The sequence below is a fragment of the Protopterus annectens genome, chromosome 13.part0 (assembly GCF_019279795.1).
Source record: "Protopterus annectens isolate FY-2018-M chromosome 13.part0, PAN1.0, whole genome shotgun sequence".
In the NCBI taxonomy this organism is placed as follows: domain Eukaryota; kingdom Metazoa; phylum Chordata; order Ceratodontiformes; family Protopteridae; genus Protopterus; species Protopterus annectens.
Window position 1 is genome coordinate 259,579,936 of NC_056747.1, and position 26,657 is coordinate 259,606,592.

Consider the following 26,657-nt stretch of genomic DNA (forward strand, 5'->3'; position numbering starts at 1 on the left):
GTGCTTACTTAAAATGCAAAGATCATGTTCTGTGGGGCTTGCACTGGTATACTTAATTGCTTTAATTGCAATAAGTATGCATATTTGTCTTGTTTAAGCTACCTTACTACTGTATTTGTGTAGTTTGCTTTTGACTGGATTTTTATATATTAATACTATGTCATGGCTGACAAAGGGCAGAAGTAGTCCAGTTCACCTATCAGTAAAATAAGTAAATAAACAAAAAGTGGAAGAACCTTGATGAGGTAGAATCTATAAAGTAACCAAGTACAAGGGCAGGGGGTGGATATTGTATGATACAAAAAAAAAATAGCCATAACATTCTATGGTCTTTGTAGTCTGTGCTGTCTAGCGAGACATGAATATTTTTTTGTGCTTTGCAAAGTTATCAGGTCACATAATACATCCATTATACTGTGTGGTATTGCATTAGCTGTACTGAGTGTTTGTTTTATCATTGAACTGCCTTTTTATCTGTTTCTTCCCTGATCAGATACAGCTGGTTCTAGAACTTCTGTGGCCTCTCTTCCTTTTCTTCATTTTGATCTCTGTGCGACGGTCCCACCCACCATTCCAGCAACATGAATGTGAGTATTGTCTGTAGTTTCCCTTTCTTCTCTTTATTTTGGACGTTTGTTATTCAATTTTTCTCATTTCTTAACTCATAGGCTGCTATATACCATTATAAATGGAATTAAAAAGAATAATGTTCTTTGCTAGTCATGGTTGTCTGAGATAGTTTTGCAGTAAATTATATTGTTGCATTTAGTGCAGAGATTATGATGTAACTATGGTACCCAGTTCTGCAAAATGGAAACCACATAACGTGGCTGTGATTTGTACTTGCTAAAAGAGATTTCTTCAGACATTTGCTAGAAATCAGAGCTGTCATGTTCTGTCCTCTGATGTACTGCCTGGAATTGAAATTGAAGGTTGTCATTTTTCTGGGCAGTGGCCACTCTTGGCACTCTTACAGATGTCTTTCAGGAAGTGTCTGCAGTTAACAGATGCAGTATTGCTTTTTATTTGAAAACATGGTGTCTAAGAAAATAGTGATAGAAAGTGCTGCTTTTTTAAGGAATGAATGTGCTTTCACTATTGAATCTCAATTTTTGTTTTAATGAGTACCCATTTTCCACACTACAGTTCACTGCATGTTGCCAGTTGCTGTGTTCCTTTTTACTTACTACTGCCCGAGTACTGTTAAATTCTGACACCATTGTGTGTGATTGTGCATATGAAAGAATGAGGAAGTGTGTGATTGATAGCCACCTTCCGACAGATTCAGCGTCCACATCTGATGGTGTTTTGTTCGAATCCATGCTTGTTTTCGAAAGACTAGTGATCCACAATCAAAATATGGCCCTTCCTGGTCAGCCCTGTCATTGTTGAAGGGAAATGAATGAGCCAATTGGCCAGGAGGGAGACAGATGTGTGCTTCTGTTGTACAGTCACCAATGAAGGCTACCTTCAGGTGGTGGCTTGGTGAGCCAAAAGCCTTCCCCAGGACATGCACCATGATGCTTCACTGTTTCAAAGGCTTCTGGCTGTGTGCATTCCGCTCAACCTTTCACCCCCCCCCCCCACACACACACACACAGGATGGACACTCTTCTTCCCTACTAGCTCTATCAAGTGCCAGAATGACTTACTGAACTCTGGTCACTTGGACTGTAGTCAGGGCTTTATTCCTCTGCAACACCAAAGTGACCACATTGACCAAAAGTATTGTTGGATTGAATAAGGTGATAGGTTAGGGGGACTCCAAGTGGTTTTGTTTAACTGTTTCAGGTTTTAAAAATAAGTTATGTTGGGCTATTGATAGTGTAATAATCCACAAAAAGCAACAAAAGGCACTAAAAAATTGCCAAAACCAAGTTCAAGGTACCCAAGAAAGATGAAGCCAGCCAAACGGATCCATTTAGTGCAGTTTTAATATAAAATACACATACATTAATGCATACATATGCATAAAACCTTTAATGCATTTGTCTATCCACATCTGATGGTCTACTTGATAGAAACGAAAACGCTGTTGTTTCAGATGTGTATGCGTTAATGTATGTGTGTTTCATATTAAAGCTGCACTGAGTGAATCCATTTGGCTGGCTTCACCTTTCTTGGGTACCTTGAACTTGTTTTTTACTATTGATAATGTGTAAGCATTGTGGAATTACAGTATGTGGGACAGCATTTCCATCTCTGTGAACTGATTATAATCTACTGTTACAACTCTGTCTTATAGTGGTGGTATAATTTCCTGACTTTATAATGCTGCATGTGTTCAGTGACAGGTTTTTCCTGGTGACATTACATCTTCAGAACACTCTGACCCAATAAACTGTTGTGTGGTGAGCATGCACCATTGTATGCATGTGCCAGCAGTGTTTGTCACTTTTTTCATTAGTTTTCTGCAAATCACAATTGTATTTGTTTTTAACTTGTTGAAGAGGAAAAGGAAATCCCCATTTCTCTGTAAAAAAAAAAAAAAAATTCATGGATATTGTAATCCAAGCAGATTTTTAAAAAAAAATCCTTTCCCCTTTGACCCTTGCCTGATCCGTCCTCCTAGAACATCAATTCATTGGCGGGGCCAAACTTGTGCTATGTTTGAAAACTTGGAAATAAATATAGAACTTTTTAATCCCTCTCTTTGCTGGAGCTAGATTATGTACAATTTCTGCAGCTGACTAAATTGAACAAAACTGTAGAGTGATGTGGATGGACACAGTATGGGATGTAGACAGTATGAATACTGACCTAATTTTAAAGAAAGTGTCTTAATTTTTTTAAGCAACTCTGTGCTTCCAGCGTGTTTTATTAGTTTAGTTTGTACGATTGAGCTTTTGGACTTTATAATGCACCCTACCGATCTTAGAGCCAGCAAACCTGCACAGTATTTGCTTTTATGTTAATTTATGTGCTGAATTCCACTGATGGGGAAAAATATTTGTTGACTTTGCTTTTAGCATTACTGGCAGGTAATATTTAAAAAGCAAATGTATTGAATTTTTTTTTTTTTTTGACACACGTTTGTGTAACTTGCTTTGATGCTGCCCAGGCTGATCAGTGCTCTACCCCAGTAAATAAACTAAAACTATAAATACATGATTTTGTTTATTTAATTTAATTTATGTGTAGTAGTTGTGTAAGTGAGCATTATAATCACTAGACAGTAAATGGGGTTCATTTCTGTTCTGTTACCTACTGTCTTGGCAGGAAGTGAAGAAAAACAATTGCCACATTGTGGTAAACTCTAATGCAAACTGCAGAAGCAGCAAACAGGATCGGCATAGTCAGTTGTAAGAAATTGTGAAAACTCAGTAAATTTTGTTGCATTGTAGGCCACCTTTTAAAAGGAACTGGGAGTTGGAAAATGGTAACTACAAAACCAAAGTCTTGGTATTGACTGATTCACTTGCCTATTTTTGCCTGATTTGGTGTCTACTGCAGCTAATGAATTTCCATTTGAAAGGACTTCAGTATGGGATTTAGTCTGAAATTCCAAATCCCTGATTTTCACCATAAAAAGTATGTAGCAACTGTGATTATTTGGGCTAGCTACCTAGCAGTGTGAACATTGGCTGTGGATGTTGGTCACTGTCACTGTTGGTTACGCCCTGACCCCATGTCCAAAATGGGGGGGAGGGGGTTGATTCTGATTGATTGTATACATTTCAGACTTTTGTGTCCAGGTGTTTGTAACTGGGATAGAATCTGACTGTACAACCTGCACAAGCCAGTAATGGCTTTGCTGTTCGACTCCTTGCTATTAGTATCATATCACTGAGCACCTAGTTCTGTGCAAGGAGAATTATATATTCAAAATGTTTACATGCAAAAAAATGCAAATGTACAGTGTTTTTCACAATACTAAAGTAAGGAAAAGCTTGAACTGTTGATAAATAACTACACTTTTCTCTGTTGCTTATAACTTTTCTCCCCCACTTTTAGGTCACTTCCCAAACAAAGCCTTGCCTTCTGCTGGCACATTACCATGGCTTCAGGGACTCCTCTGTAATGCAAACAATCCATGCTTCCGCTATCCAACACCTGGCGAGGCTCCAGGAGTTGTTGGAAACTTCAACAAATCCATGTACGTATTACCTGTACTTTTAGTATGGTTTAAATGAAAAACGTGTGTGTGTATGCTGTGTTAGATAGCAAAGTGTCATGGCAGGCCATATGGAAGTTGAGCAGCAAATTAATGCACTAGGATATACCACTTCTCATATTCTATAAAGTCCTTTTTAGTGTCCCATTAAAGACTAACTGCGAGTCACTGGACAGCAAAATCCTGCTGCAAACCTAGACGCAGAGAGGAATGTGAGCAAGAAAAGGACCATCTCCAAAAGTAATATTTAGGAGAATCCAAAGTAGCTCTCTGTCCATAGAAAAAATCCTGAATGCTTTTGTGACCCTGATGAGCACATAGCTACTTTTTAAGACCTGATGTCAGGAGAAGTGGCTTATGTAACTGTTGTATATACAGTTTGTGAATGTTCCAGTCAATTGTGACGAAGTAGACTGAGAAGTAATTCTTATAATTTGGAGTCATTGAATAGTTTGTGAACATAAGTGTTAGAAAAAAAATGGTTCTAATTTTACAGGAGAGAAGTTCCATTTATGGGGATGTTGAGCTCTTTTTGGGTGTATCCTGACTGCCGCAAGGCTGGCTGGGAAAGGGGGTGGTGAGGATAGGAGCAGTTGATTTTCAGTTCTCTTCACATGGTGCATGGAGGGAGTTCACAGTCTTTGAAGTTTGAGGGCATGCAGGCAGTCGAGTCTAAGGTTGAGACGGGCATGTGCAGTGGAGCTTTCTGCAATGATATCATTGCATGCATGTCAAGTTGAGGCAACAGTGGCTAGTGCAAAAAAACAAATTGTCGTGCATAGCATCAGTGGTTTATTATTAATGCATTATCTCTGTGGGGACCAGATACATTGTTGCCATGATAAGCTGTAACGGTCAGTGTATTGTATCATTTCTGTAGATCAGAGTTGTGTAATACTGGAACATTTTTATTCGGAAGGGAGTTTTACCTAATGTGGTTTGCTTTTAATGAAATAATTGATTAATCAATTTGATGTCACATGGATTTTTTTGTATTTAAAAAGCAGTTTCAATTGTTCATTTTATTCTGATTAATTCTTTGATTGTCTCAGATGAAAGCACTTAATTTTACTTATTTACAGTGTTTTAATATATACTTGACAGATTTATATCCTTGGTCACTCATGTTTGAATAGTAGTGTTCAGGCTGTTGCATTTTGCGGTTTGGTCAATATTGGAACGTGTATCAAAAGCAATCCACCAGTGTATACAAATCAGTCATTGAAAATTTGTACTTGTAATAGCCTCTTTTCTCCACACACACACATCCGCGCACGCGCACACACACACGCACACACACACACACACACACACACACACACACACACACACACACCGTGCATGATACCAGTAACCATGCCTCTCAACCATCTAGATTTTTGGTCTATTAATCATAACTTTTTTTGGTAAATCTTTGAGGATTGCAGTTGCTAAATAATGACATAACTTTGAGTTTCAGAATTTGTATCCTTCAAAAAATGTGTGCTAATGCAAAACCTGTTACTGCTTTTATAAACGTAGAAAGTTGCTATATGTAAAAGTTAGTCTTGATTTGGACCTTTACCCCCCATTATTTTGCCTTTGCCCAGATTGCTTGCTCTTAGCCATTCAGAGTTATGCTGGTAAGTTTCTTCTCTTATATTAATTTGTGTTGATTTTTGCTGTCTAATGCCAACATTTTATTGTACTTATCCTTGCTAGATGGATGTTCAGTTGTGCAGTCACAATCCATATGGACACAACAAAAAACATTATCAGAAGTTCAACTACTGTGAATAGATGTATTCAAAAGTGCAACTGCTGTTATGAGTAAGCTTTGGTTTGTACTCTAGAACTGTGCCATGTGGAAGCCCTAATACCAGTACAGTTGAAAACAGAACTGTTAAATGGCTTTTTTGGTCAATACCCTGTCACAAAGTTTGTGAATGAGAGGATAGGTGGCTACGTTCATGAGGATACAGAGTAGTGTTTAAGGTTTGCTTCAGTAACCAAACTGCATCTGTTAGAGTAGTAGAGCTGTACCATCAAGTCTCGCAGGCCGTCTTTAAAAGATGCTGTTAACTACCCCATTCCCTGGCTACAACTAAGTCACAAGGCACTGACTTGTTTAGTCATTTGGTTTGGTACAAGGTTAAGCCAAATAAGAAAAACGCCAAAGGAATTATGGTGGATGTTGTATATGCAGGAGGCCTGAATCTCTTTTTATTAACTCCAGCGAAAAATCTCACTGCTTAAAACTGGCAGTAGTTGCTTTTTCACCAGATAAGGATAGGTGATTGCATCAGGCTTTGAAGCACTTTTCTGAAGGGTGTAACTTCCTTGTTCTGTCATAGTCTGGAGCATTTTGTCTTTCACCCCTTGGTTATGTGCGTGCAGGTTAGGAATGAGTGGAGGAATTATGAGGGTGTGTTGTAGCACAGCAGTTTGTTCCAAGTAAGTGTGGCAGCCAGTCTGAGAAATAGTTCCTAGTGCTACTGTTGTTGTGGGTGGTATTCGGAAAGGCTGAATCATAGCTGATGATGATGATGATAATCCAATTCTTCCTGGTTTAATGGTCTAGAAATGTTGACTGTGAACTGTTATACTTTAGAGCTACTGGCTGAAGAAAGTTTGGGATATTAGTGTGTAGCAGAAGGGGACTGTTCCTCAGCGGTGGTGCTTTGAATTTCAGAATGTTTTTCGGAGCAGTGGATGTTTATTATATATTTTAAGATGAAGGTTGTGGATGATTTGCTCAAATGTGCTTAACTGAAGGCTTCTGAGCCCTAATCACATTGTAGCCATCTCTGAGTGAAAATAGTTACATCAAGGACTGTGAATGGACATGGGTAATAGCCCTGCTATATAGGGTTCTGTTTATTTCTGAATTATGGTTGTACCCTTTGTGATTTCTGGCATTTGCATTCCATAAAATAAGCTAATATGTGAAAGATTGGCAGACTGGTTTGTAACATAGAATATTAGGTTTAATGCAGGTAGGTGTTGGGAGGTACAGCTTTGGTACAATAATCTATCTGAAGAGTACAAACAGCGGAGGTTCTTTTTTGGGGTGATTGATCAAAGAAGGATGTGGAAGTGGTATTGACAGCGGCAGTGAATCAGCAAGGGGAAAGTGAAAGGGCAGCATTCAGGGCCAGTAGGCAAAAGACTTTGCTTCACTCTGCATCACTGATGAGATTGCTAATACATTTTTTATGCATTTCTGGAAACCATGCAGAGATAAAGAAGTAATACTACTACTACAGAGGGTTTAAAGGAAGGCAGAAAAGGGAATAAGGAAAAGATTGTTGTGGAGGAAGTCTGAGGAACTTTTGCAGTGCTCTTCGTTAAAAATGAGGAAAAATGTCAATTTATGGCCTTTTGTAACTATATCACATGTACGGATAGGGTGTACATATAAAGAATTGTTGAATATTAGTAGACAAAGCTAGTAGTTTGGTATTGGTGTTGGGAATTACTGTTTATGTAATACATAATGCATTAAACCGCTAACTCCCAACTGCTTTCTATGTAACTTCCTAAGCCTCATTGTTTGTCTTTATGGCTTTTCCCGGTTAGGGGTCGCCACAGCGGAACTCCGGTCTGCTAATGATTGGTAGTAGATTTATATGGTGCCAAGTTGCCAGCCCGACGTCCAACCTTCAGCGAAGGCGCGCCCATTTATGCATGTCTTTCAGAGGCCACTCGACTGCGGGGGCGGGCATGCAGACTCCACACAGAAGGCGCTCCAGCCGAGAATCGAACAAGAGAACCTCTTGCTGTGAGGTAACAATGCTACCGCTGTACCACCGCAGCTTACTAACTGCTATTTGCTCTTGGTTATAAAAATTTACAAATCTATTTCATGTCACTTTTTCCTATACTTTAGTTGTAATCTGCCTTTTGTTTTGTAGAGTTGTAAACACTTAACTACTTTAAGTGATTAGAAATTACCATGATATGTCTATGCTATTCTATCTTTTGTACTATTTGGAGCTTTTCTCCTTGGGGCTCCGCTGAAAAGGGGCTTTAGCTCAGTCGGACATTCCTGATCAACAAATGTAAAATAAAAACAATAAATAAGGTGGTGGATTTATGGAATGGGCTACCAAACTGCATGGCAAAAAATAAAACCGGCTCATTTAAGATGGTGGTAGAATATCTAGAGGGGGTTAAGTGAGGCAGTGAATAAGGGCATTTTTAAGTTACAGGCTGTGCACTTTGGGAAGAGTAGTGAGCTAAATTGTCTCATGTAGGCTACAATGAGGTATCATGGGAGAACTGAAAACTAAAATGGTTTCGGTACAGTGGCTTAAAAATGCACAGTGTCACATAGGTAATGCAGTCAAACTAAAGTCTGACTTTGCTATGTGCACATAATGAGTTTTGTAAGCATTTCATTCATTTACATTGTCCATTGTCCACCTGGGAGAGTTTTTGTGGGTTAATGGATTTTCTTATACCTGATTGAGTCCACAATAAGTATTTCCCAGTGTTACACTGAAAAAAAGGAACCTGTTGGGACACAGTTGTGCAAGGAGCTGTGAATCCCTTTTTGTCTCCCATTGATAGCTGAGTAGACAGTCAAGAGACAGGATGGAGACACCAGTGTCCTTTTTAAAGAATACAGAAATGGGAGACATGAGTGACTTTGGCTGGAAGGACCAAGTGGTGATTTATTTGTAGTCTCAGTTTGTATCTCTTTTGAGGGAGGGTTATAGGTGGGTCTGTCCACTAGCCCATTGTTCCCATCAGTTGTTTAATACACAAAAGCCAATAATATTGCTGACTGGTCTCTTGGTTGCCTCAGATATAAAAGGAGAGAGAGATCAGGGTCAACTTCAATTGACTGTTTTTCAACTTTTTTAATGCAGTAGTTGGCAGTCGTATTTGAATTGGCTAAACTTTTGTTACAAGCTGTACAACTTTTACCTTGTACTTTACAGCACAGAGTTGTTTATGCATTACTGTAGTACACAAAAGCACATTACTACACTCATTTTCTCAATGGTTTTATTAGTTACTTTTTTGGGGGAGGGGCAGTTAAAATAACTTGACTGTGCCAAGCTGAAAGTTCAACAAACAAAAAATAAACTTAAGAGCCCTTGAAACAGGACATTGTCTTCAGGGGTGGTCAAACAAAAAAAATGTTCTCTTGTTTTCTTGACCCTTGGGATTGAATAATGTTTTGCACTACCCATTTTTACAGTGCACTTCTTGGCAACATTCTCTTGTTACTATATTTATCAACCCTGCAACTTGGCTATTCTGATCATAGGACCTTGTTGACTATTTACCATCCCAAACTTAAACTCCCTACCACACTGAGATATCCAAACTCCAATGTTGCTTTTAGGGAGTGCATTAAATCCTTTTGAACTAGTTACTGGAAACAGAGGGCCTCTTGCCTCGTCAAAATTCCATTAACCTTAACTGTGCATGTATTTTTGACAAAAATACATACACAATTAAGGTTAACGGGATTAGTTAAAGTGTGATAGGTTGTTTTTTTACATCTGTTATATATATTTTTCTGCATTTTCTTGCTGCCTTTAGCTAATTCCGCCTGAAACGCCGATTTTCTAGAGTCTCTGTGATTTAAAAAGCTTGTTTCAGCTACATATTGTATTTCTTTTACTGCCTGCACTTTAACAAAGTTGTTTTTGTGTTTAAATTACCTGTTTAACTGTAGTAGGCTACACACTCAAGTGTGATAGCCATTTCTGTGCATTTAAAGTGTTTTTTTGATTGTATCTGCTTTATTTTTTGAAAAAAAAACAAAATAAATACTTGTTTTCCCGCCTTTCTAAGCTAGTTTAGTCCAGTTTTCAGGTTAGTGCTGAATTCAGGGCTGTGTTACAAGTTTCTGTGTTTGCCCATACCTTACTTGGATAGAAGGAAGTTTCTCTGTTCACTGTGAGAGAGGGAACTTTGAGCAGCCTTATCTGTCCCTGGAGGAGTAGTTTCAGCCCAGAAATTAGCAGTTTATTGGCCATTTTGGGCTAATTTCTATCTCTTTCATTTCTCTGTTATAAAACCTGCATTTGCAAGGTTTTGCGTGCTGGGCAGCGCCAGTTAGGTAGGGTATAACTATTCCCGGCTCCACAAAGTGTACTCTTCAATTTTTCCCTTGGAACTAGACAAACTTTCAACTTAAGCACTCTAATCATTCACTTCTCATCCCGGCACTTGCTCAAAACACATAACAAGCACTAATAAACCTTAGCACTAGACGACCCCCCCCCTACAGCGGTAGCGTTGTTGCCTCACAGCAAGAGGTTCTCCTGTTCGATTCACGGCTGGAGTGCCTTCTGTGTTTAGTCTGCATGTCCTCCCCATGGTCGAGTGGCCTCCGAAAGACATGCATGAATGGGTGTGCCTTTGCTGAAGGTTGGGCGTCGGGCTGGCAACTCGGCACCATGAAAATCGACTGCCAATCATTAGCGGACTGGAGTTCAACTGTGGCAACCCCTAACCGGGAAAAGCCAAAAAGTCAAACCAACAACTAGACCCCCCTATACTGTAGAAAAGGACAAAGCTCTTTATTCGACCTTACCAGCCAATCAGTAAAACAGTTCACTGTACCTATCCAGGCATGTCCATAGGGCAGTTTCAGGTGTACTCTCCAGTCTAACTGGTGAATCTGAGCATTTTGAGGCAATGTTACAATTGCCTCATGTACACAGACAACCCTCTCCTCCTTCCACCAAGCACTAATACATGCAAGAGATGCAATTATGTAGCCAAACTGTCGGCTAAGCTCTCTCAACCCAAGACTGGACCAGGTAGTCAAGAGGAGAAGGGAATTACTTGCAACACACCCCCAGTCTCACATAGACCTATGAAACCAGCACTGGCCAAAAATGCACATAAATACACAAAAACTTACTCGGAGGCTCTAACTAAAACTCTACAAAAGCAAGAGACCTCCAAAGCAGACATCCGAGCAACCTCCACCCCCCCAACACAAACCATGAAACACATACTTCACAAAACGAATGAGCCACACAATCACAGCCCTTAAGGCAAAATAACATACCCAACACACTAGTAATAGGTGACTTTACAGTCGGGCACACTGACGTCCCACTCACTAGGCTGAACAAGGAGAAGGTTACTGTTAGTTGCCTGTCAGGTGCCAGGATCCGCCACATAACACAAGCACTCGGGTCACTCCAAAACAAGAACAAACATGACTCTCATTGTCCATGTTGGTGTGAATGACCTGAGCCGTACCTCCCTGGACTACATGAAGAGAGACATGGAGCTCTCTGATCACATAACACAGGCCAGTATGACCCTGTCCCTGAGTAGCATCCTGCCCTCACCAAGAATGATACCATGGTATAGAGAATAAATTATCAATTGCAACAATTGTCTAAGCTTCTGGTGTCATTCAAAGGGGAACCAGTGTCTGTCAGCCTGGGATGACATGCTCGATAAGCCATGCTGCTTCACCAGAGATGGCTTGCACCTGTCACCCTTAGGCTTTCAAATACTGGCCAAGGCTCTTGCCACCCCCATAGTGCCTTTTTTAGGCAAGGCTCAAAAGACAAACCCACCTCCGTAAATAGCACAAGTAACAAAAAACTGAGGGTAATGCTACTCCAATGCCAGAAGTCTAAACCTCAAAATGCACACACTCGAGGCACTCCTCAGTATGGAGAAAATCGATATATCTGCAGTAACAGAAACCTGGTTTAAGGCTCCAGAGAGCACCCCAGCACTACCAGGCTGCAACTCATACCTTACATTTCGGCCACAGAACCCAAACCGAAATACAAAAGGCAGGGGAGTATCCATATTCATCAAGGATGCCCACACCTCCAGGTTAGTGGCACAGCACGATGCTTCAGAGATCATCCACGTGCAACTAACAATGGGAAAAACTGCTATTCAAACTATAGCTTGCTACACATCACCCACCATGTCCCAGGACCCCAACTACGCATTCCTAGAAACACTGGGAAACATAAAGATCCTACCAAACACTCTGATATTGGGTGATTTCAATTACCCAAACATTAACTGGGAGAACTACTCAAGTACGAACTCCCTTGCCCAACATTTCCTAGAATTTATAAACTGAAATGCCCTGGATAAACTGGTCAACACCCCCACCAGAGGTGACAGCATATTGGACCTGGTCATCACCAACATGGGTGACTGGAGTTCCACACCGGAGGTCAACCCCTCACTGGTTAGATCTGACCATAAACTAATTACTCTGGATATCCACATTCCGCCATCACCACCGGTCAAAGAAACCACCGTGAAAAACTTTTCAAAAGCAAACTTCACATTAAGACCGAGGTGGGAAGTTTCAACACCCCCATGCTAAAGGATAACGCTGTCCAAGCTGAAAAATCCTGTACTAATGCACTCAACGGGCACCTACAAGAATGCATGGCTCGTGCTATCCCAAACAAAACCAAGACTCACTCCTCCAAGAAAAGGAAACCAGTCTGGTGGACTCCTGCTATAAACAAGCTATACAATAGAAGGAGGAAACTAGTACAGAAAAAGAGTAAAATCCCAAGAAGGGAAGACCTCCCTGATCAGTATCGGCAACAAACTATGTTCCCTCATAAAAGCATCCAAAGCTAGCTTCAAAAGAAAAATTGCTATGGACTCCAAAGATAACCACAAGGCATTCTTTAGCTATGTCAAGAATCTAAGTGGCAATTCTCAGATCTGCTCAGAGTTAGTGCAGAATGGCACAAAATACACTGAACCGACCAATTATAGCCAACATCCTGGCAGACAGGTTCAGTGCAAACTTCACCCCCAAAAGGGCCCATAACTATACCAGAAGAATGCAGTGTCCCTGAAATAGGACACTCAGGTTAAAACAGCCCTTTCCATAGCCAAAAACAGCATCATTGGGACTGGATGGTGTCCCAGGCTGTGTCCTACATGAGCTCAAAGATGAACTAACCCCTCACCTATACACAGTTTAAACTCGGCCTCTCCTCAGGCTACATGTCCACAGAGTGGTGTACAGTAACGGTTATTCCGCTCTGCAAAGGTGGAGCCACAACGGACCCCAGGAACGATCACCCTATAAGCCTGACTAGCTTGGTATGCAAAGCTATGGAGTGCATCATCATGGATCTCATTAACAGAGACATTGGAAACCTCCAAACACTGGACCCTACCCAGTTCGGCTTTAAGGGCAGATCATGCCTCCTAAACCTGGTGGACTTCTTTGAGACAGTTACTAAGACTAGGGAAAGGTGGTCCACACAGCCTACCTAGTCCTTGCAAAGGCCTTTGACACCATTCCCCACTCGGCTGTTATAGACAAGCTCACCAGCCTGAACATAAACCCCTACGTCACGAGATGGGTTGCCAACTGGCTCACGGACAGAACCCACATGGTAAGAGATGCGGGAGCTCAGTCTGACTCTAAACCAATTACAAGTGGCGTTTCCCAGGGCTCAGTCCTAGGACCTCTCCTGTTTGGCATATACTTCTCAGAGGTACAGGCAAGCACAGGAGGACAATGGCTGACCATGTTCGCAGATGACTGAAAACTAGGGGCTGTAATTGACTCTCCGGCTGACACAGACATCCCCTGAAAGGGTCTCACTGAGACAGATACCTGGTGTCAAAACCATGGCCTCAAGCTAAAAGCCAAAAAGTGCATAGTCCTCCCCTTTGGAAAAAACAAAGTACCCACAAACTACGACATAGGTGGTAGCCCCCTAAATACAGAAGACGTAATAAGGGATCTGGGGACCCAAGTAGATAGTAACCTCTCCTTTGATAATCACATTGCCAAAGTGGTTAGAAAATCCTTCTATGTGGCCCACCTAATCACAAAAGGGTTTGCATCCAGATCGAAAAAGGTCATTGGGCCCCTCTATGCTTCACTCATCAGACCCGTCATAGAGTACAATGCCCCATTTGGGATGTACCTTACAAGACATCTGCAACAACTAGAAAAACTACAGAAGTTCCTCACCAAGAGGATCACTGGCCTCAAGCAGATGCCCTACGCAGCTCGACTGAAGAAACTCCAGCTGTACTCTGTTGCATACCACCTACTCAGAGGTGATCTCTGCCTGACATACAAGGCCATGTCCAACCCAGAATTGATGGACATGCTCCATCTAAAGAAAACCATATCCCTTTGAGCCACATGCTCCAGGGATCCAAACCTCACCACAACAATAACTAGGATGTGCTGGAGGGATAGATTCCTGTCCCAGAGACTTCCCATGCTCTGGAACAAGATTCAAATCTAAATTAGGCAGAGCTCCTCGCTAACCATCTTCAAGTGAAACCTTGATGAGTCGATGGGAAACAGAAAGTTTACCCCAGGGATCACTTCAATGGCTCTTCTGGACAGAGGCACAGGGAACTAATCTAAGGGGGCAGTGAAAGCCAACACATTCCAGCTAGGCTTATAAATGCCTTCGGGCAGATAGCCTAGTTACCTACCTATGTACCAAAGTTCAACAGTTAGTGCCTCATTTGTTTGTTACATTTTATTAGATCGATGTCTTTCTAGTGTCATCTTGAGTACTGCCATGTTATAGTGCCTTATAAATTGTTTTGTGATTGCCTGCCCCGAGCCATGGTTTAAATCCTGTCTCATTTCTTCCCAAGGTATTTGTTAAATCATCTCTTACTTTCTCCAGCAGCATGTTTTAAATCTTCCCTCACTTCCTGTTTTGCATGATAATTATGTATTACTTCCTGTTTCTCTTCTTACGGCATGTGAATTAAATCCTCTGTCACTCACACCTGAGGCATGGTTTAAGTCCTCTTTTACTTCCTCTCAAGGAGTGTTAATTAATTCCTCTCCCTTCCTTCTAAGGCGCAGCTTAAGTTAAATCTGCTTCTTCCTGAAACATGGTTTAAATCCTCTTTCTTCCTCCTAAGGCATGGTTTAAATCCTCTCTCATCTCCCTCAAATCCGTACCAACTCCAGGTTTACTAAATTATAAAAATGGTATTATCCTATTTCCAGTTTTAGGAGAATCTCTAGAAGTGTACTGCTGAGTTTGCTGTACCCAGAGGTCTTGCGGGCACTGTGTTTAAATAGTGCTGCCTTTTTCCAGCTTGGAGATGCAAGAAGATATTTACTTTTTCTGTCTGTGGTTCTTATCCCTCCACATCCAAGTAAGATTGGTTGAGTCAAAGTTTTGCACTTTTTTTGTTTTATCTGTTGAAATCCTACTGGTCATTCTTCAGTATCTACACAAAATAGTGTCTGAAAAATCCCATTGCTAGCTCTTTTCTTTCATTGCTGCCACCCTGAGCAACACCTGAGCCTTATAGAGTGTCAGTCCTCATAAGCCTTTTAGCCCTTGTAATATCCAGGGGAAATCCCTTTGTTATTGCCATTCTTGGGTCTAAGTTTTCACTCCATGGTCCTGTTACTTAATGAAGTGGAGCCTGTAGGTCTTTCCTAATGCCTTGTAAGGGCCACAGTATGGGTTTCACTGTGTGGTGGGCAAGTGAACTCTCTGCAGTTGTTGTATGAGACATCTGTTCCAATGGTCAGTTTGCATTATCTAACATGCATCTTCACATGATGTTTGAGGGTTTTGCCATACTGTGTCCCCCCCCCCCCAGGAATGTACAAGGTTTCTGTTCTCTACCAAGTGTTACATTAACTGTGCAAACGCCGAACTGTTCCTCCTCTGTAGGGGGGAGCAGGCCATTGGTTGCTCCATCATATCTCATCTCCTACCTTTTTGGTGATCCAGACTTTGCTCCCAAATATAAAAAAGTAAAACTGGGATAACTGCAAAATCCTCTCTATTTTTGAGCGCTTCTTCCCTGTTTTGGGACTTCATCAGAATAAGGAAAAACAATTGCATACTTTTAAACACATTTCCTCCACTCAAATGGCACATTCCATCCAATGTATGACTACCTACTTAGGTTCATAGGTGTTTACTAGGCTAATGACCACAAGGGCCTTTTAAGCCTAGCCATGCATCCCAAATCTCTGACCAGTTCCGATACCCTTGATAAAGTGTAGGCATGGACCTGGGAGGTGAACTATTTACAGGTTGCCCGTGTCCATTAGAGATATAAGTGGCAAACCAGGGAGGGATTTTCAGTTTCTCCTCCAGTTGTCCAAGTTGCACTTGAATTGGGTTGAGGAGGAACTCTGCTTCACATGGATGAGGAGCTGTTCCATTGACCAAGGTAGTGTTTGGGATACATACCTATATTTCCAGCAGGTCCTGTTTGTCACAGGCAAGGTATAAGTCTTTAGAATGGGTAATTCTAGTGCTGTTTATTTTGTAGATATGCAGGAGGTCCATCAGAGTGGGGTCTGACAATGCCCTGTAAGCCAGGCATAGACCTCCCTTCAAAAACCTGTAGGAGACAATACAGGGACAGGGCCGTGAGGTGGTCTGCATAAGGCATTTTACTTACGCCCCGTATTCATTTAGTGAGGAACCTCTGGACGTTCCATTTTCTGGATATGGCTGGTTAGATACATACCAAAAGGGGCATTGTACTCTGTGATGGGTCTGATGAATGCCGTCATTATCCTGTTGTAGACCTTTTCTTGTTTAAACATTATACATGCTTAATTTGATTTAAAACTTTTTCCCAACAGCACACTCAAATAGCACATATGTCTTTCCAAGCAGAAATGTAAAAGTATGTTATACACTCTGATTTGTTTTTCAGAGCACTAATTGATGATGCTTCATTCAGCATGGACTTATTTATGGCATTAGTGTTCAATTGCCATTGCAACTCTTTAATTTCAAAAGCTTGTGAAGATGTGTACTAATCTGAGTGTTAAGTTCAGTGTTCAGCATAATAAAGCAGGAATGTAGGGAGGGGGGACCAAGACCTTTCTGGATCTTTAATATATAGATTTGATAATTAACTGGGTAATGAAAAACATGTTTTTAGATACTGTATTGATACTTGTTTAAAGAACAGTTCATAGTCAATGAAAGTGCTTGTTTGCTTAAGATAGGCGCCTGGAACACTGGATGTGGATGAAATTTTGTATAGAAAATGGATGGATGATTGGGGTGCCCTGCTGAAGAGAATTTTGGGTACTGAAATTTTCTGAGATGTGGGATTGTTTTGTGGGTGTCCGTTTTGGAGAACGATAGCTGTGTGTTATGTAAATAGGTCTGCAGAATAATAGAGTCGTGTTCTTGTAAGCACTGTTTAGTATTGTCTATATGACTTTTTTATTTAACGGTGATGAACTAATATCCATGTGTAATAGGGATTTTTTCCCCAGCTCTTGGGAAAGATAAGTTAGACAAATGGGGTGTACTTCTTTAATAAAGTACAGTACAAGTCCTTCACTGGAAATGACTTTGAATGTGGGTAATATTTCTTCTGATACCATCTGATTAGTATGGCATTTTCAGTATGCCCTAGTTCTAGGATCATTGAAACCTGACTTGAGGCTAAGTAGCATACACACATAGCGAGGTGTGCAAGTGTCAGATAATGCTGTGGAATAAAAGGTGCATGTTTCTCATATTGTACAGCCTGTCCCTGTCACATTTCTTATTTACATTTTGAAAAATATCTTATCCATGTTCAAGCAATGTGGTATTAATAATTTTTAAATTTTCCTTTTAATGAGAAAATTGTGTAGTTCATCAGCTCAGCATTTTGTACCAGCCTAGCCTGCTATGAATGGAAGCTCCACTGAGTAATTCTGTATCCAGTAGATGTTTCCTTCTGGGGGCAGGGAAACTATTGACCATCTAGTAAGTTGCTTGTGGTAGAGTAGTAAAAATCCCACTGGTACACTTGAACCTCACCTGACAGCTGCTGACAGCAGTCCACCCTGACTTTCATTGGTATTTCGGTGTGCCATCTGTTTAAACTATGTCTTGCACTTAGCAAATAAATTTGTCTTTGAGCAAGTCAGTTATTCAAATGGTACTTCTTAAAATAAGTTTGTGCCTAGTGGATTCGCTCACTTAACAGATTAAAATAAATAGCTAACAGATGGGTTGTACTAAGAACATTAGGTAATGGCCTTGCCAGCTAGTAGTTTTCTGGATGCCAGACATTGGAACATATTTTTCCAATATCTTATTGCCTGTGAACTGGCTAAATATTCTTTCTTTTCAGTGTTTGTTGGAAGGCTTATTTGGCATGAGCATTTTTGGTACAGAAGGGTCCAGCATTGCATGATGAACCTGGCAGGCAGTGGTAACATGCATTGTAAATTTCTCAGTAGAAGGGATGTCAAAGCGGGGAGGTGGTAGTGGTGAGAAAAAAAATGAAATTGTAATTATGTTTATCTGTTTCTACAGCCTCTCACGTTTGTTTGCTGATGCTGCAAGGGTGCTTCATCATACAGATACTGAACAGTTTATTAGTAGCTTCCAACCACTGATGATCATTCTGCAGGACCTACGAGAGAATCCTTCTCACTGGTCGAGTAAGTATTCTCAATGTGCTGCTTTGTGGGTTGTGCAAGAAGTTATACAAGGGGAGATTGCAGTGTATAAATGGGGCTGTGGATTGTATAGCACTATTCTGCACTGTTTACAGAGGTTAAGCAACATGACTGCTATTGGTTTATTATAGGTGCTTCTATCACTTACATTGCGATGTTTTTATTGGGAGCTGAACACAAATACATTCTGTGGGATATGATTCTTTCTTTCATCTGATTGTGAAAATTCTCTCAAAAGTATGTGCTTTTTTGTTGCAGAAGATGACATTGTTCAATCCAGATGTTTGTTTTCCTGTACTGTTTCATTGCAGGGTATCTCTTTTAGTCCTCTTTCTAATTTGTTTTCCCAGTTTGGAAATGTCTTTTTTCCTTTGTACTAGATGCATCTATATTTTCACAAAATTAAATTTAATTCCTTGGTTCAGTTACTTTAAAATGCATGTAGTTATTTATGAACTTGTTTGTTGTAAGGTAAGTCACATTTTTTTTCCTTTTTACAAGAACTATTTTCTCAAAATAAGTTTAAAAAGCAGTTAAAAGCCATTAGCAGTAGGTAACAAATTAGTAATGAACACTGCAGTAACATTATATGAAACTCTTTAAACTACTCTGGATTTTAGTTTTTATAGAGTAACAAACAAAGGTGTTGCAGGTCTCTTGTATTCAAATGAGACACTGAGGCACTGTAATCGGTTCAAGTTGTTTACTGTACATAAACGCATCAGGAGCTGTAACTGGAACATATATTTAAGCTGACTTGTTACTTCAAACACACTCGTATGTGCATCTTCATTCATGCCTGCATTCAGTCTGACTGACTGTACAAAATGGCACTGATCTTACAAGTGCTCAGTAGCTTATATACATGTGCTGTCTAGCTACAGTGGCTGACCAGGTACAATACACACAATGATCTACATCCTTCCTCTCTGATTTGTTCAACATGCAGAAGAACAACAACATATTATACAAGCTAGATATCACATCAGCATTTAACAACAAATGGATTCAAAGTCCAAGTCACTGTGTATCTTGGCTTGGGTCTGGAAATTCTACCTGATCTGGTGAAATAAAGACTGGATTTAGCAGTAGGGACAGTCTCTGGGGATTCTTTTACAACTGGAACTTTTGGGATTACATCAGGATTACGTGAAGATGCACTGCCGTCTGGAATTTGAACAAGTGTAGAGTTACTCTGAGAAATGGTCAGTGGCACAGGCAATCTGCTGCGTCAGTGGTTTGGAGACTGGTAATATCCGTCTTTGATTCCTTCTGAAATCCATTCTGTCAGATTGTACGACGTAAGATCTCAGTTCTTCACAAATATTTTTGATGATTCCCACTTAGTCATATCCTTTAGATGTTTGCATTCTAACGATCCTGCCTTGTCTTACTGGTCTGAGGGGTTTAAGATTTATTGTAGTACAGCTTTTGTGACTGGCATTTTTTCAAAAGTTGAGTCTTGACCATTCTGCTGCTATTTGCATTTGAAATCGATAATAATTGTTTACTGATCAGAAGAGTTTGTCTGTCTGGACATCAAATCTCTGAGCAGGTGAACCAAGCAAATTATCTCGGGGAATATTTCTGAGATTAAGTAGGTTATGAAAGACATCGGTACCATCTCTCCTACATTTCTCCAACAAGTACTTTGCACTTTGAGCTGCATGCACAGCTAATCCATTGGACTGTGGATACTCAGGACTACTAGTAACATGGACAAAGTCCCAAGACTTGGCAAAATTGTTGAACTGCTGACTTGTAAACTGTGCACCATTGTCAGATACGACTTTGTGAGGATTACTATGAGCAGAAAAATGTCTCTCTCTGATTTTGTAATGGCAGTGCTGGATGTTAAAGAAGGTTAATTTCAAACCAATTTGAATAAGAGTCTACTAACACGAAGTAATGTTGATCATTCCATTTGAAATTATCAGTATCAACTGTCAACCATGGTAATTTCAGGAATCTGGTTTAGTGACGTGGTTCTTTTTGTCGGTGCGATTTAGGTACTGTTGCAAATGGAACATGCTAGAGTTTCTCTATATTCTTTAACATAGAAGGCCAAAGTAATATGCCTATTGCCTTTCTTTTGGTTGAATCAGTACCCAGGTGACCATGATGCAAAATTTTGATATATTCCTGTTGTAATGCTGTAGGAATTACCACTTTAGGCCTTTCATGATGATTCCCTCTTCAATCATGAGCTCATGTCTGTAAGGAAAATACTTCTGTATGTCAAGTGGTAGACTAGTTTGTCATGCTGGCCATCCATGTTTTATAACCTGTTTCATCTTCTGGAGAATTGGGTTTGAAGCTGTATGATTTCGTAGTCCATAAAGTTGTGATGAGGAAAAAATTCTGCCTTCTATGACTTCAAAGTCTGCTTTCTCATTTTCATGCTTTTCTGTTTGTCTGGGCACTCTTGACAAAGCACCAGTAAGGTATAGAAATTTGCCTTTAGTATAGACAATACTGAAATTGTACATTTGCAGTTTTAACATCATGTGTTGCAAGCATGCTGGGGCTGTGTATGTATTGGCTTTTTCAGAATTGTCACTAGAGGATGGTGATCATTTGAACGGGTTTGCCATAAGTATAATCATGGAACTTTGAACATGTGAGTGCTACTGCCAAAAGCTCTTTTTCAATTTGTGCATACTGCATTTCAGTTTTGGTTAAAGTTCTGGATGCATAGGCTATTGGTATTCCTTCATGAAGACATGCTGCATCAAGACCATATTTTGAAGCATCACACAAAATAGTTGCATCATAATATCTCAGTGTGGGTGGACTGGCAATTTTTTGTTTCAGAACATCAGATGCTTTTTAGTGGTGGTCCAACCGGGACCAGTTTACCTTTTTGCGTGTCAGCTCTCATAACTGTGCTGAAAGCTCACTCAGGTCTGGGATTAACTTTACTAAATAGATGACCATACCAGGAAAACATGACATTTTCTGGAACTGGCATCTCAAGAATTGCTGCTCTCTTAGACAGATCTGATTGTAAGCTGCAAATGGTAAACAAATGACCCACAAGTAAATTCTTTCAGTTTAAATTTACACTTCTGTGGATTAATTTCAAGATTTACTTCACGAGCATGGTCTAGAACTTTTCTTAAGGTTTTTACCATGTTCAACTTCTCCATTATCCCTTACAGTAATGTCATTTACTAAATCACTTGGATAACCTGAAACATTTGTTCCATCGCATGTTGAAATACTTCACTGGCAGAATTTATCCCAAATGGCATTCTCAAAAATCTGTATTTACCAAATGGTGTACTGAAAGTGGTTAAAATGATGATCTATGATTCAATGAAATTTGCCAAAATGAACTTTTTGCATCTAAGAAAAAAAATGGTGGAATTTGGCATGAGAGCTGCTGCTTCTACTGTGCTCATTGGATGGTGAGGATGTTTAAGTGTTTTGTTTAAATTTCAATATCAAAATCACTACATACTCTAATATCATCTGAGCTTTTCTTATGAGCTATGATCATATAGTATACCCCATTCAGTCAGTTCTTTTACTGGAGTAAGGACACCTAAATTCACCATTTTTGTCAAGCTCTGCTTTTACTTTGCTTTGCATTGCTACTGGAACCTTCCTTGCTGGTTTGACAGTTGGGCTTACTTCATGGAATATGTGACTGGATGTATGCCAAGCTAGTCTTTGAAAATGTCACCATATTCACTAAAAAATTTTCTGTGTAAAGCTATCATTGTTGTTCAGACTTGTATGGCAGACCTCTTTTTATTAAATGAAATCAGTCCCATTCTCAAACTGTCTTTGAGGCCTAAGAATGACTGCAAGGAGTAGCTTTTTTCAGCAGAATGGCATGTGAGAACTACTGCGCCATGAACTTGAATCTCTTCACTACCATAAGCAAATAGTTTTGCACACTTTGATGAATCAAGTTTCTCACCAGCTCTTACTCTGGCAAACATTTTGTGCTGATATAGCATTGTACTTGAATCCAGTGTCTAAGCTCAACACATTTCCCATTAATCCATACAGTACAAAATATTTCACTCTTTGCTGACAACTGATAATCTACTGTGTTAATTGTTTCGTCAGTCATAGAGACGCCATCAACATCAAAAGTTTGCTCATAGCTCTCCGTCTGATGTACTTGCTTCTTCGGAAGCTCTCTTTTAATAAAAGGATGTGCCACTTTAGACTTTCAAAGCCTTTTGAAATGATTCAACTTTTTACATTTGTGACATTGCTTACCAAAAGCTGAGCACTTTAAGTTCATGACTGCCTCCACAATTAAGACAGCTACTAAGGTTGGGTGTCATAGCCCCATTCAGTTTAGATTTCTTTTTCATCTTAGCTTTGTGTTGTACATTATCAACATTCACACCGACAGACACTGCATGCACATTTTTCTCATTCATAAGCATATTCGTAGGTTTTTCTGTAAGCTCATATATTTGACCAATCTCAATGGCTTTGCTCCATGTTAATTCACTGTCTTGAAGCAAAATCATTCTCACTGCATCATTATTAACACCACACACTAGCCTGTCTTTTATCAACTCATCTCTCGGATCACCAAATTTGCACGTTCTAGCTGGATTTCTCAAGTCCGTAATATATGCTGCTATAGTTTTACCAGGCTCTTGATTTCTTGTGCAAAACATGTGCCTTTCCATTGTAATATTTGTTTGAGGGTTACACATTTCTCTAAATTTGCTTTTCAAGCACTCTGGGTCTGCCTGCGTTTCAGCCTGTATCACAATATGGTGGTTCTCCCCCTCCCCTGTACACATGACAGGTGCATACACAAATTAACATTCCTTCTCAATGGCTTCCAAGCCAGCTAAATTAAGAAGCATGAATGACTTTGTACGTGCGTCTTTGTCAGCAAATGCAGCCTGTATGAAAATATAGTCTTGCTCAAACTCGGCAATATTATTAAACACCAGTGGTCCAGGTCTATGAAATCCCTCTGCCATAACAACAAAATATGTTTAAATATAAGCAAAGACTACGTACTTGTAATTGTGCTCAGATGCAAACAACCTCTCTGAAAAGGCTTTATTTTAACACTGTGAACATTCCAGAAACTTTGGATACTTCGAAAAGTTTCAGTTAATGTGAAAAAGTAGTACATTGCCAAAAAATTAGGTGGTCATAGTCTTTTCATACATTTTAACACTTCGGAAATTGTTTTGAACACTTTGATTACTTTTATCAGGATGTTGCAATTTTGGACATTTTGTTTATCGTGGTAATTATTTTGAATGTTTTGAATGCTTCGTCATGTATTTGGCGACTTCGAATAACCTGACCTGTTTGTGAGCTGGCTGCTGTATATTGCTCCACTTCTAACTGTGTGCCCCATGGTTTGCAATTTGCTTCAACTTCAGATCCCATTCTGACGCCATGTCGCATGTCTGTTGTATTCAGATGAGACACTGAGGCACTGTGATGGGTTAGAGTTATTTATTGTACATAAACACACCAGGAGCTGTAACTGGAACATATATTTAAGCTAACTGTCTGACTCCAAACACACTCGCACGTGCATCCCTATTCATGCCTGCATTCACTCTGACTTTACAAAATGGCATTGATCTTGCACAAGCTATCTAGCTACAGTGGCTGACTAGGAACAATACACACAGTAAACTACAAAAGGGATGACCATTTTACAAATTCAATGACTTTTTTTTTCTATCAAACTGCTTCATTAGTAAGAAAGCAACAGTTTTTATAAATTTCAAAATAGCTCAAATAAAGTAACCATTGCAAAAAATAACAGTATTTAACAGTGCTTTCTATACAGATAAGTAAATATGGGTAGCTGTCAGCTTTGAGAGACAGGTTCGTTATCAGTGTATCCCCTTTCACCAGGTATATTACTTGGATGCAGACCCCATAGCCCTCCATAAATATCTATGTGGAAAACTCCCCTAAACATTTGCCTGTAACTCATGCCGAGGACAGGCTAAACATCTATAAAAATCCCAGCTCCATGACGCAGAGCATTCAAATATTGCAGTCAGGGCATCCATTTACTAATATGGGATAACCTGTTTTCACCCGAGGCCAGCTTTTCTTTAAATTTGTAAACGTGGGTTATTAAACCTTTATACATATTCTGAATATGGTAGAGTAACCAGTTTTCTAGTTAGTGATGATTGCTTTCTTATTCAGTAGGAAAAGTAAAGAAATCAAATTTGTATTTTTCCAATTGCTTGCAGGAAGCCAGCCTAGTAGATACTCTTGAGGGCTAATACTAATTCATCAGGACAGAGTCTTCTTAAAACCTGATGTAACTACTGTTTATTTCATTTTAATCCATGAAAAGTGCTGTATAAAAACACACACACACACACACACACACACACACAAAATCCAAGATCCTGTTACTCCATTCAGACGTCTCCAACGGCTATCACTTGCACCAATGAAAATGGTCTGTGACCTTGTAGATGTGTTCATTTGTTTGGGTAATTGTTTCCATCTCAAGACTGAGAAACTTCTAGAATTTAGAATGCTTGCTTTGGCATAAGACATGCATGCTTTTAGTCCGTAGGTGCTATACGTATATCTAATTTTGTTTCCTACTTTTTGGCCACTTCTGCACTAAAAGCCACTATGTCAGTACTCTTTGTGAGATTTCCTAGCAGTTATTTTTGGAGTAATTCCAAACTATTTCACATTTTAAAGTAAAATAAATCCAACTCAGCCCTTTTTTCAAATATCCATTATGAAAAAATCCATTTCAAGAAGCTGAAAGCTTTCTCTGTAAATTGGGGCCATGTTGTCGCATCCTTTAGGGGAGAGCATTTTGCCTCATTTTACTGTTAAGTTAGGCCATTGGTGGTCCTGCATTTGCCATGCCTGCCAGGTGACTATGAAGTGGAGTAGTTTTATCATTCCAAAGTCAGACAAAGCTTTACCAGCAGATTTAAAGTTTGCTGATAAATTAGTTAATACTGGGAGTCTAAAGACCTGTCCTTTCACTTTTGGGGGGGGGACGATGACCTTTTGTTGAATTATGACTTGTGACATAGGCAACTGTACATTTATACAAATGTAATCATATTAACAAGTTCACATTTACAAATATAAAATTATTAAGTCCGATGTTATATAAATTAATTCCTGCTTTCTATTAAAACCTCATTCCTCCTGCAAAATATTTTTCTGCATTATTTTCCCCAAATTTACATTTTTCTATGCAGTTTACTCCTACTCTTTTCTAAAGATTTTATTTCATGTTCTTCTATCTGTTACAATATTCACTACTTCAGATATGGTTGGTTTAGGTTTTGATTTCCATTTTCCAATAATTGCTTTTTAGGCAGCCACCAGAATTAAACTCAACAAGGACTTGCTGTGTCTAGGCAATTCAGATCCTGTATCCCAGTTCAAAAAATCATTTTCTTACACTCATTTGCTTGATAGTTATTCTGACAGCTTGCTGTGTAAGGAACTTTTAAAGCCTTTAAAGTCTGCCAACTCATTGCACTGCGAGAACGTTTTCTCACAGCTAACTTTCTTCCTCATTACACCTCCAATATTTGCTATCTACTTGAACAAAAAATCTTTGGAGAGTGCTTTGGGTATAAAAGTAACCATGCAAACACTTCCAGGCAAAAATACGAAGTCTTCCAGATTTTATTGCATATTTGGGAACCATACATATGTTCTCTCATGGTCTCTTTGTGAGTTGCTTATCTAATCTCTTTCTCGTCTTTTTTGACCTCCTCTGATTCCTATAGTTAACTAGGAATATTTTATATGACATGTTTGTGCCGTAATAACAGGAATTATCACTTAGCTTCTGTTCTAGATTCAACTAAAAGCTTAACTAGTGCAGGTCTTTCATTTAGGATTCCCCTATCCCTTTCTGTTTGTCATTACACCAATCGGTCCTTGATAGTGAAGCAGTCTCTAGCCTGCAGCCCACATGTCTTCTTGGCCTCTTCCCATTCCATTCCATTTCCTTGTCTTATGTATTTGTTCCCAGTGCAGTGATTCCTTTGCTGGCTGCCTCCAGTAAATTCCAGCCCCCCTTGCCTATTCTCTGTACCACTAATTTTAGTCACCTCTAGTGGCAGAAATTTTCTCTGTTCCTGTGATGACGGACTTGTAATTATAGTCCTAAAGTAGTAGAAACTATGA

The 26,657-nt window shown here is 39.7% G+C and overlaps 1 protein-coding gene across 1 annotated transcript in view; it reads left to right on the forward strand.

The window, feature by feature from the left end:
* Positions 1-26,657, forward strand: part of ABCA7 (ATP binding cassette subfamily A member 7) — an 882,362-nt gene that overhangs the window by 937 nt on the left and 854,768 nt on the right. The window contains exons 2-4 of the mRNA XM_044053819.1: positions 494-587; positions 3,955-4,096; positions 18,367-18,494. Of these exons, the coding sequence (XP_043909754.1) occupies positions 494-587; positions 3,955-4,096; positions 18,367-18,494 (364 nt within the window). The remainder of the gene's footprint in view (positions 1-493; positions 588-3,954; positions 4,097-18,366; positions 18,495-26,657) is intronic.